The 12,775-nt window shown below is 43.6% G+C and overlaps 1 protein-coding gene across 1 annotated transcript in view; it reads right to left on the reverse strand.

The window, feature by feature from the left end:
• Positions 1–1,098: 1,098 nt before the first annotated feature.
• The window catches only part of LOC149360599 (uncharacterized), a 31,340-nt gene continuing 19,663 nt past the window's right edge, over positions 1,099–12,775 (reverse strand). The window contains exons 2-5 of the mRNA XM_089569343.1: positions 11,381–11,532; positions 5,940–6,010; positions 3,318–3,404; positions 1,099–1,217 (exon numbers count right to left, since the gene is read on the reverse strand). Of these exons, the coding sequence (XP_089425469.1) occupies positions 1,099–1,217; positions 3,318–3,404; positions 5,940–6,010; positions 11,381–11,532 (429 nt within the window). The remainder of the gene's footprint in view (positions 1,218–3,317; positions 3,405–5,939; positions 6,011–11,380; positions 11,533–12,775) is intronic.

Below are 12,775 nucleotides of genomic sequence, written 5' to 3' on the forward strand. Positions count from 1 at the left end.
GGCCTGGAATCGCGGTGGTGTGTTTTATAACTGGATTTCGTAGCCGTGTGTTGTGGAACTTCAGAGTGTTTAGATCCTAGAGAACCGCGATACATCTGCCGACTCTAAAATGGCGCTTATGGCCGGTGACGGTCGTGGGAAAACGGAGTGATGGTACGCTTGTTATTGCTGTGCGGATTCTGGCTGATATGTTTGACCAGGTCGAGCTCGCGGGCTACCCTTCAATCAGCGCTTCTAATTTCTGTCTGCCTCAGTATTGTCAGCCTAATATTTCTTCACTGCAATTGAAAACACCGTTTAGCTGATCAACTTGTACCCCAGCAGAGCAACACGACGACCGAAGAATTGTACGCTGTTCTCAGAACGGCTCGCTGTAGAAGGGGAACGTTTGGTGCGTGAGACCCAGTTACAAGACGAAATCCGCTTAACAGCGGAGGCTTCATTAAACTAGGCGGTTTTGTCTCTAGTCGTGTGGCTGCGCGCTGCAAATTCTCGCGCATATAAGTGCTTATTTTATTAGTAAGTGCAAGTCTCAAGGAGCGAAAGTTATTTTATTTTTCATCGTTTACAGCAATCACATGAGAACCTGATGTGCTCTACAGAAAGGGCAGAATGAGAATGATATATTCTACAGAAAGGAGAAGCAAAAAAAAAGCGTGAAGATTCGTTAGAAAATTCATTCATTTCATTGAATCGTGCAACATGCTATGCGGCTCAAATAGACCTGAACAAAATTTTCACGGGGCCATTACCAGTGTGCGGGAGTCCAGAGCCACGGCATTCCAAGGTTACACCTTTATTTCCAGGCGTGGATACTTAGTCCCGCACCAGTAAGGTTTAGCTCTGACAGGCGAAGCGCCTGCGGACGCTATCTTATCAATGAGGCCCCAGCCTCAAGTACACTGGCGTGCACGAGAAGGTGTGTGAATAACAAACCATGATAGAAGCACGCGTTTAAGTTTCGAGTGCATGCGCGCAAAAAACGTATTTCGTATAGAGTGCTAATTTTTCTTTTGTTTTATTACCGACAAACACCATCGGGTACTTCCCTTCAAATAGCACTGCTCTGAATGTACGAAATCTGTGTGAGTTGCTATATCATTTGCATGCGTCGTCATCGTAAACCAACACTCCATCTCCACACTTCTCGTTGAAGGCAGCATTACAAGCTTCGGGAACAGCGTTTTCTGTTCCTGGTGTAACCCACTGCAAGCATACTGAAAAAAAATCAGAACAATTTAAGCACCATGACTGCAGTAGGTCCTTGTATGGTCACTCTTTGAGCACTGTTGTTTCTTAGAAACATGAAGGCTGAGGAAAAAATTTTAAATTAAGTTGGAAACAGCCCAGGTTTTCATCGTTAGGGAACTAAACACTCATATCTTCGAACGCATTTCAAACGCCTTCTTTTTGAACAAAACCGTTCGTCATAAACTTAAAAGTTGTTTTTCCATAAAAAAACCTTGACCGAGGTTTTTCGGACACCTTGTATTACTCTGAGTTACAGAATCCTTTTACGGCGACTTCTTAAGGACTATTTCAGAGCGCCTGTGTTCCGGCTAGTTCCCAGGATACACTGGGTATCTACCCAATACATTTTGCGCGTAGCACTGATGTGGACAGGGAGACCACAAAAGAGAGGAGTATCTTCTAAGTTAGAAGGGTCATGGCGACTAATTTTCAAAACTGTTACTGTTCCCAAGGCACTTCATCCGGGTTGTTCTTCCAAACTGCTAGCACCCAACTCGTGCCCTGCGCAATTTTCAGTTACAACCCTATGCTTACCTAAAGATCCATGGTTACACCAGTAATCTACTTGTTTCCTTTTAAAATTTTTGACCTTGACAGCGTGTAAAAGCGATCGCAAGAAAAGCGGCTGTTTTTGTCAAATTTTGAGCCCGATACCGCGTGCTCTATTTTAGAGCGTAACTTCTCTGGAAAACAAAATAAAGGGGAGAGCTACAGTTGATCGCTCGTCCACTGTACGGAATTTCGACAAAGCTACAACGTTTTGCTCATCACATTGACAGCAATCGTTGTTGAAAGAGGCGTCACGATCTGTATGAAGACTCACGTGGCACCGTCCTGCATTCTGGCGGCACTGTGCATTACGCAAGGCAAAGTTTCCTTTCACATCACATCAATTTCACTTTGAAATAGTTTAGAATCTTTCCTATATAGGTATGTGCCTCTGAGGTAGTTATTTTGTTTCAGTTTTCCTGTGGTGGTTGCCAAAAAGGAATTATATTGAACAGCGAGTTCTGGTCGCCCGGGCGGCCGACATGCTCGGCCTGTAAATTATGGCCGAATAAAGGCCTTGTACTACTAGTATGGGGCACAACTGTAGCAAGACAAATATTTGTATGGTAGCTAATAGGGTCTCTGTGCATGCTCTTATCCACCTGCATCATAGCTGTCCTCAATGAATGCTTTTATAACCTACCCACAGAATATCTCTGGGACGAAGGGGGTCTTATCAAGAATGGAACACAACGTTATTGAAGGGACCGTAGAGTATTATATGAGGTTAAAAAACGCTCAAAGGTGACCGGTATTTCATTCATCATCGCCTTGCAAAACTATTCAAGTTTGTTTCATGACAGCGAAGATATCGGCGATCAAAAATGATGCTCCTCCTCTTCTCAACTGAGAAATACAATCGCGGAAGAAAAAAAAACAGGCAAGGCCTGCATTCCGCCGCGCCTTATTTCAGTGACATAACTTGGGCGCGCCCAATGGGAAGGCTCAATCAGATTCCCAATTCTGCGGCAGTAGCGAAGGGGCGGCAAGGTGCCGCCCCATTCGGTTGCGAGAAGACATTTTTAAAAAATACATTTTTAAATCATGGGGTCGTCGCACGCCTGTTAAAATTGACTATAATTAGTACAAAATACACTTCTACAGATGTGTTCAGCTAGAATATGACCGTCAAAACCATTTCAGTGGCCCATTTATTTCACGAAATGCCACGAGCTGTTTGCGGTGGGCCAAAATCTTGCCCATGACGCTTTCGGAGCAGGAGCTACCTTTATCAGATTTCATTGTTCCCATCCGCAATAACGCCTTAAATTACTTTATTTCGGGCAGCGGTCCTCTATTCTAAACCTGGCAGAACGGTATGATTGTGTGACGTAACAGCTGTGCAGTGTCTTCATGACTTAAATGCTTCCGTTGCACCCACTGTGACCACTGCAATGATTGAGGGCACTGCCATGAATGTTCTCAAATTCGAACACCTCTGACTAGCGGGCTTTTTTTTATCTATTTGGACGTAGTAAAAAGAAAGTTCTTTTCAAAATCACAGCCTATTCACTCACTTGTCTGCGACTCCAGAAACATGTTGTCAATAATGCAACTCCTGTAATCGGTGTAGACCACCTTTGCTGGTATTGGGTTAGAAGTACCTGAAAAAAAGAAGATAAAATGTTGGATTTCTGCGCTGAAGGTCATGACGCCCAAGAGAACAGTGACGAATGATTTTTCAGCCGTGTCCCTTTCTGCACCTGCTGATTATTCATACACAAAAATCCTGTTGTCCATTCTAATCTCAGAAAAAAATCGTTGATTCTGGCCTTTTCTGTTCTGATTTCTTGTCCAGAATGCGGTGTAGGTTAAAAAGAGCGTAGAGAAATGCTATTTTTTTAGTGTACGAAATTTCTCAGTTAATTTTCCTAAAGAAAGTACGGAAGAGTAAGAAAGCATCTGATATGGAACTAAACTGTTGGATGGAATTAAGCTTCTTTCACCTGAGCTAAATTTTCATGACCGAACAAAAGTAGTTTCCTTTAGAATAAGACTAGTTAAAATCGTGCTGTACAGTTAATCCGTGTGCCTGGAAAATAAATTAGTGCCGCACAAAGCTTCCAAACTAGAAATTTCTAACATCATACTTATACTTGCTAGCCTGCTGACATCTACTTTAGAGCGCTAGTTTTTGCTCCCTCTCTGAGGTTGTCTCCTCCCACGAAAACATTTGCGACGTGAGCCATGCTGATAAGCTTCAAAAAGCCGATGCCAACCGACCGAATTCAACTCTAAAAAACCTGCTCGAAGCTTGGATCTGAAATTATTCAGCTTTAAGACGCAAAGCAAAAAATAGCTTATGAGCGACGCCATGGTAGAGTGTTGCCGATTATTTTCGACCACTTATTTAACTGCCACCGGCATTGCACAGCGCACATGCGTTTTAGTACTTCGCCTCGACTGAAATCGGGACGCGGCGACCGGTATTCAACCCGTTACCTTCGGATCATAGGCCGAACGGAAAATCCACCCATACTTCGCGTATATTATGCTATAGCCTTGCAGAGTGGAAACAGCGCTTACAGTGGAATCCGCAAGCTGTATTTAAACCGAGTAAAGTTCGCATGTGTAAGGGAATCTGCCATGCAATGTTATTTCCATTACGTTGTTTTGATTTAGCTGCAAACCAGAGCATCACTTATTTCTAATAAATAATAATAATAAGCGATGCTAATAACGAACAGCTGTGGGCTTTTTTGATTTGAGCTCGTTGTGGCACGAGTTCTCCATTTTCCGATGGACCCACTGATCTAGCCCTACGAGCGCTTCGAAAGCGTGGCTGTCATTTCGAGCACTGTTTTCCTTAAACTTTCCCATCTACTGCGTGCACCTGATGCATAGGCCACAAAGCTGAAATTTGGCTGAAAGAAAAGAATTTTTTTCATCGATTGTCCGCATCTGGCACTCAGAATCTCCTTTTAAATTTGATTCAATATTGGGTGCTATTGAAAATCAGAAAGAATGACGACGTCTTCGGCAACTCTAGAGTGTGCTCAAGGAACAAAATTAAAAATTTTGAAGAAATATAGCCCGGAAGGTGTGTCTCTAAAATGATGGCTATTCGCGCTAACTGCTTAACACGGAGAAGTCACGGCAATTCTTTCATGCCACTTTGTTTCAATTCATTCGCTGTCATTTACTACATTGTGTGGTAGTGTAAGGAACGACATCTATTAAAAAACTACATTATGCCCGTGTACATTTGTGTTTTCAACATGATCAGAAAACAAGCGGTTCGTGCTGGTGCACAAGCAAATTTTTGACGATAACGCTGGCAAGGTCTATCTGATTTTATTCAGGCATTTTCTAAGGGCAAACGAGACATCACGGAGACCTCTCGGATCAGTTAGAAGAAAAGGTTCTGAAAGAAAAAGCTCGTTTTTATAGATTCGCAAAATATATTTCCACAGATCAAGTTTCATACGGTGGCAGTGCGAGCGTTGCTTTAATTTCTCGCCGCAGAAACTTGACTGTATTTTTTTTCCGACCCGTTAGGATAGCTCACTTGTTTTAGCATTCAGCGACTCAGTACAAGATGACTCAGCAGCTGCACTGGCAGAAAAGAAACGCTCGTGTGAGGTTAGATCAAAGAACCACAGGTCAAGGAACGACAGGTGGCCGAAATTATTCGGAATTGCTCTGTTACACCATCCCTCATAGCCCACATGCATCTCTGGGACGTCAAGTCCCATGTGTCATATGTCTCATTTAATTCCATTTTTCACGCTAGAACAGGTGCTCGGGTTTACCCACAGGGTAGAACTGGGTCGCTGCTCTAGTACTGCAGCGATGCGCCGATAGACCTCTAGCAATCACGGCCATTCGGGCAGCTCTGGAAGGCTACTAATTACATGAAAACTGAGCATGACGTACACCTAAGGCAAGTCTGGATCGTACGGCAGCTGTGCTTGCCACTTCAGAGATTTTTTTCCACTGCTGTGAGCATAGGTTCTCTCCATGTAGTTTCTAGTATTACCTGGCTTGGTTCTCTGTTCTTCTGCGCCTGCTTCACCACCAGTGGTCAAAATGTGGGATTTCGATGCACATTCTTAAACTTAAAAGTCATGAGCTAAGCTTTTACATCGATCTGTTAAGTTTAAAACATGCCCTTTGTAATCCCATAGAATATTCCTTACCGTTATTTATGATAGCGACTCCACAGTCAGGATACTCTTCGCTGATGACGTAGTGGACAAGGATGTTTTTCCTGTGAAAAAAATAGCAGTTATTTAGCATTATTTTCCAACTTCCAATGTAGTCGGCGGGGTGGCTCAGTTCTTATGGAGCTCTCAAGCTTACTCGAGAGAAGCGATTTCGATCCCGGTCGCGGTGGTCGTATTTCAATGGAGGAGAAATGCTAGAGGCTCATGTACGGTGAGATGTCAGTACACTTGCTACAATCACACACGGTAAAAATTATCCGTAGCTCTCTACTATGGCGCCCCTCATAGCCTCAGTCGTTTTGGGAACTTAAGCCCCATAGACTCAAGCAAATTTTTCATAATAATTAGTTAATAAGACTCATTAACTAATTTTGCATAAAAATTAGTTAATGAAACTTTCTTCGCCACTCCTGTCAAGTTATTTTGTTTTACGATGGAACCTTAAAGTATTCGCAACCCAAGGACATCCTAATATTTGTTCCACCTCATTTTGTAGTGGCTTTCACTGAGTTCCAGGTAATTTATTGAAATCAAATGAACAATCGTGACCCTGTTCTCCTGTGCATCGTCAGGTTCGCCTTGTCGTCGCCCTGGCGATGGTGGCGTCCCCCAACAGGGCGGCGCCTCTGTCTTGCCCGTGGGGCTGTAACCAGCCACCTATCTATATTTCTATTTTTCTGGATCTGCAATTGTGCGCAGTACCCTGGAGGCAATTGGAATAATATTTGGTGACCGTACCATTCCAAGTAATTGAAAAGCTCATTTGGGGGCAACTAACCATTACTGACATTGTTTTCAGCTTGATTGTAGAGTGGAAACCCGGAAGGACGCACGGAATACGGGTGATCTTGGTATTCCCTAAATTTTTCACCAAAATAATTAAGAACTAACCCGATTTCGGCTAAAAAGTCGTGCTAAATGTTTACCACATTATTAATCTTCATCATTACTATTCCCACTGTACCCAAAAGGCCTCTTCAATCCATGTCTCTGCAAGTTACTGGGCACTTTGCCAGCTGCGGCCACCGTATCCCCGCAAGCTTCTTAATCTCTAGCGCCCACCTAACTTTCTGCTTCCCTCTGCTATGCTTGCCTTCTCTTGCCATCAACTCTGTTCCCTTAAGGACCAACGGTTATCTTGCCTTCGCACTCCATTCTCTGCCCAAACCCAATTCTTCCTCTTGATTTCGACTAGGATGTCCTTAACCCCCGTTTGTACCCTCACCCAGTCTGCCCGCTCAGGGTCTGTTAATGTTACACATATCATTTTTCTTCCCATACCTGGCTGCTTTTTCCTTAAACTGAAGCCTCTTCTTGAGCTTCCACTTTTCTTAGCCATAGGTGAGTACCGGTACGAGATAGGTGTGAGGGATATTGGTAAACTGAAATTCATGATCTGAGATACCCTACCCCAAGCACTCCACCCCATTGTTATTCTTGTAGTTATTACCCTCTCATGATCCGGATCAGCGGTCTCTACCTGCCCTATGTAGACATGTCCTCTTACAACTTCATGCACCTTGCTATGAATTGTGAATTTCTGTTTCTTCCGAAAGTATCTAAGCATTGCTTTCCTTTTTTCCCTGCTGATTTTTAGACCCGCCGTTCTGCTCTGCCTAACTCATTTATCATACTTTGAAGTTAATCTGCTGTGTGCCACAGCAAGGAAATGTCGTCAGCTAATCGCAAATGTATTCTCCTTTAACTCTTCACCCCAACTGTGCCTAGTTGAGGCCTCGAAACACCTTCTGTAATCATGCGGTGAATTTCATTGGCGAGATCGTGTCTCCCTGCCTGACATCTTTATTTATTATAATTTCATTGCTGACTTGATGGAGGATTATGACGGTTGCACAATGGTTATAAATATCTTCCAGTATTTCCACACGAGGCTCCTCTGCACCCATATTTCGCAATGTCCGCATGACTGCTGTGGTTTCCACTTAGTCGAATGCTTTCTCGTAATCAATAAAGGCTGTATAGAGGCTTTGGTATATTCTGATTGTTTTTGTAAAACTTCACTGATAGTGTGAATATGGTCTATTGTCGAGTATCCTTTACGGAAGCCTGCTTGATCATTTGGTTGTTAAAAGTCTGCAGTTTTCCTAATTCTATTTCCGATTGCCTTAGTAAATACTTTGTAGGCAACTTAAGTAATCTGATCGATCTGGAACATGTAAAGTCTTTGATGTCTCCATTTTATTAATTAAGATAATATTAGCGTTCTACCAAGCTTATGATAAGCTCGACGTCATAAAGCATCACGCATAAGGGGTCGCTTGCTTTTCGAGCCCAATACCCCTCCGCCGTACAAAAGACCTGCTGTTACGTAATCCTCACCAGCTGCTTTCCGTCTTAGCACTACGCCTAATGTTTTCTTTTGCTTCCTCTTTCGTTAGTGGCTGGATGACCCATTACTGTGCGCTACCGCCTCTATAATTAACTTTCTGATTACAACTATTCAGCTCCTTTAACTATCTTATTCATATTTCTAATGACATTGCTTTCTTCGTCTCTTAGCGCATATACCTGGTTTTTGCTTGTGCCTAGTTAGCTCTTCACTGCTTTTAGGCGGCTCCGATTTTTTAGACCATGCTCGATTCTCTCCATTTTGCACTTTCTAGTGACGGCTACCTAGCGCTTATTTATTAATTGTGGTAGCTTTGCCAGTTTTACTGTGCTTGTAGGCTTAGACGCTTTCATGCTTTGGCGTTTCCTAATCAGATCTTATGCCTAGTCAGATAGCTTGCTGGTATCCTGCCGAACCTTCTCATCGCCTACTTCTACAGCACACTTTCGCAGAATATTGTTCATTATTTCAACATTAAGATCGCCTTCTCAGTTACAGACCAATATCTGTTCTGCACCGGTATCCTGAATTCCTCTACTGACCCTATCGCCTCTACCTAGTTAATGGGCTTCCGCTTCACTATTTTCTTCCGTTCCCTCTTCCAGTGTAGACTAATTCGAGACCTCACTATTTTGCAGGTTGTGGTTACTACACTGATGCTTTCCGAGACGCTCCATATGCTGCACGATAGCAGAAGGAGCACATATACTTCATTTTTAGTCTCCACATTGATGCTCTTCCACGTCTACTTCCTGTTCCTTCGTTTCCGGAAGAAGGTATTCATGATCCGTAAATTATGCCTTCCTACGAACTCTACTAACTCACCCCTGCTGTTCTTGGAGCCTTTCCCTTAGTCGCCTACCACCTAGTCTCCGGCCTGCTTCTCGCCTACCTTCGCATTGAAGTCGCCCGTCAGTACAGTGTACCGTGATTTTAATTTTGCCGATTCCGCGTGTTCATATAAGCTTTGAGTGTTCTGGTCACTATGGCTCTATGTAAAGGCGTAGGCCTGCCCCACCCCCTGCTTATGCCTCTTATTGAGACTTTAAGAAAGCAGCTCATTCTAGAACCATCCCATGGTTCATCGCGACTTGACCACAGGCACAGGCTGGATACATTCGTTGTAACACATACACATGCTTTTACTAAGCTTTACCACGTACATGCGGCGACTGGCAGCACCTCCCTCCCGATATCGCATGCTTGAACGATTAAACCCTTTGCAGAAAAGCTTTACCCTCTTTTATATTTATTGATTATGTGGCCTTAGTGTTGTAATGCCTTTTTGTTTATATTGCTCAAACGAAGTCATGACGTTTTGATGTTTATAATGGTACTGTGTCAAAAAAAAATTATGCTTAACCGGTTGGTTTTGTATTTTTTAGGGGTGTGCGGTTATTCGAAATTTTTTCATATAATTCGAATATTACTTATTTACTATTTGTATTCGATTCGAAATCCAAGTATTCGTGTTGTTTCGAATATTCAAACCGACGCGAATATCGTATCTAGCCGAATACTCTATTGCGAACACCGGCGTTCATTTCGGACCGGAAGTCCTATCGACAGAGACATAACAACATGGCGGCGCCCAGAGAATGCGTAACGTTGCCCCATGCCCTAGCTGACTACTCTGGTGAGCTTCTTTGTGGCTATACCTGCGAAGCTGGTATAGTCAGAGCTGTGCAGGAAGTACCTCACAATACGTGCCAGTTCAGTGCCAAGTGAGAGGGCATTTTCTGCGGCTGGAGAAATCTTTTAGCTAGAAGGGAACTGCTTCTGCCTGACCATGTGTAGCAGCTGGTTTTCCTTCACAACAACCTTTTATGTTCATCCCAGCAACGCACTTTTGTGCTTATGGCAATCTAGCCTTAATCAATGCTGTGTACTAGCCATCTTCTCTGATTTTTCCACTCTTCTAAGAAGAATGTCCGAGACATGGACACCTTCCGTGCTGCCACACACACCTTTCGTGTTCATTTATTCATTTATAGTTGAACTGGATGTTCTTGTGTGTTCAAATAAATGTTTTGTAGTGGTTAAATGCGTCTGTACTTGATTCTTCGATATTTGATACGATATTCGAAACCAAGTGTTCGTATTCCATTCGTATTCGAAATATTTGCTATTCGCACACCCCTATTTTTTTTTCTCTTTTTCCAATGCTTCGTCGCACTTCCAAAAAAAAAACAAATTGAATTGCCCGTTTTGTTATCGACATTTTTCCGACCTTAGCTGTTGGTTGCTGATATTATCTGATGCTTTTTAATGGTTTCTTATGGTTTACTCTAATGTTATTGCAGTTTTCTTATTAAAACTGTTTTTCCTAAAGTATTTTGTATACAACTTACTCCTCCGCGACAACGATTCCTCACAGATGTTCACTGCTGTAGCTGGTGTCGCCGGCAAATCATCTTCTTTGCATGTAATGTCATTTCAACCCTACTCCATTCTGCAATGCTTCTGCAATGCACTTCACAGAGCAGCCGTTTGTTGACAACTAGCGCCGTTGGTCAGTTGACCCTCTGTTTGCAACCAGGCAGCTGTCCTGTGCCTCCAAGTCACGCTGGACCCCAGTTCTTTTCTACACCTAGAAGAACCATGCTTCTCCTGGAATTTCTTATCAAGGGTGCATAGCTTTACATTTTAGCTTTCACGCGATGGTTTGGTGAAGTTTAATAAGTAATTGCTTAGGTCTTCAAAAGAAAGGCAAAGATTGATTTCAGGAAAATAATGCGAAGAATGTTACGCGGCTCTCACTCAGCAACTCTAAGGCAACTTTTGATGTACACCTTTGAGGCACCCAGTACATGTCGCATTCACGCACAACCAACAGCTGCAAGTAGCAGCACTGCTGCCAGTGGTGAGGCAGGAATGTTAACAGAGTTACATCGGCGCTGCGTACCGTCTGCTCAGAAGAAAATTTACAATATTCTAACTAAGAAGTGATAGTGAATTATGTTTCATAATAGTGCACATTTTCTCTTCTCTTTGGTCCCTACGCACTTTTTTTTCTCGCCGACGCGTCTCGTAAAGAAAAAGGTGCTCAGAAATTGACACTTACTGCAGTTGCCCATCCTGTCCTTTGACATGCCATGTATAAGTTGCTGTCCTAGCAGAGCCATTGAATGCTGTAAGATCAGCTGTCAAACAGTCGAACAGTGGCATATCTACCGTCGCATGCAGTAACAGAAGATGTGGCAACGATGCAATAGCCTGCAAAAGAACACTGCATCTTTAATATGACACGCAAATGCCTCTTCGTACATTCGCAAGAACTTGCGAAGGTGAGGGAAAGTATCTGCACCGACAGCGTTTCTTCGCTAAAAGAAAGGCTGCTGCTGTTTTCGCTTTTCAAAAGTTCTGCCCAAAGAATGACACCAGACGCAGGATTTGGATATGGCTTGCACTCAGCGAAGGAGAAACATCTTCATTTGTGCCAGAAATTCTGAGCAAAAGGACGAACTCGACAGAGACTAAAAGAGAACATGTGTCGGCCATGATTCTCCACAAACTCTTGCAGCCTGCTAGCCTTTTAAAAAGACGTACTTCCTCCTCGGCAGCTGCAGACAGAAACATCAGTATACTTGGTTTGAGCTGTACTCTGTTTTCAGTCTAGCGAAATAACAGGTTTGGGAGAAAGTCTGGCCGCTTTTCATGACCAAAACCTACAAATACTAAAATGGACACTGCTGAGGATCAGGAGTCGAATTTAGTTTATCGAAGTAAGCACTCGAAAAGCATTTGATTGAGGGCTCTACGGCACCTAGACTGTCCCAGCGCATTGTTTTCGATATGTACTACATTGAGAAATCATATCCACGCCCTATCCTAGCTGTGTAAGCGCGACGCAATACGCACCATCTCAGTGAAGCGGACAGTGCGCTGTCTCTAATGCGAGATACCCACTCCCTCTACTGAAATTATCCGCAGGAGATGTCATACTGCTAAAAAGGAATTTCTCCGCCGCTCCACGCGTGGTTTAAATCGACCGCACCGGTCCAACCTTCCCATTGATTTAACGCGCTGTGAGGAGGTGGCGTTGAGGACAATCGGGGTGGATGCTGCGCGAACGCCTGCAGACAGGCATCACAGACCTCCTGGACATCACAGACACCGCTTCTGAACCGCCCATTCTGTCCCGCTTCTGCTACAGAGGCGACGTTTGCCCACTTGATGCTAACTTGCCCCGGACATCGGGAGGCACGCAAGCGACACCTCGCCATTCAAGGTTACCACACCAGCCGACCACCAGACAGTCGAGTCTGCGGCCATGGGCCAGAGTACGAGTCCTTGTTGGCATTTATAGAGGACACCGTTATGCACATTTAAATATAACTCTCTTATGCCCAAGGGCATATTTGCGCACTAAAAAAATATAAACATATTGAACGAGTTTATTCACACGTTGCAGTAAAATAAACTCCTAAAGTAGACGCAAACAGCTAAGACACGAGTG

Source organism: Amblyomma mixtum, chromosome 2, assembly GCF_055824585.1.
Source record: "Amblyomma mixtum isolate Tamu chromosome 2, ASM5582458v1, whole genome shotgun sequence".
NCBI classification, from domain to species: Eukaryota; Metazoa; Arthropoda; class Arachnida; order Ixodida; family Ixodidae; genus Amblyomma; species Amblyomma mixtum.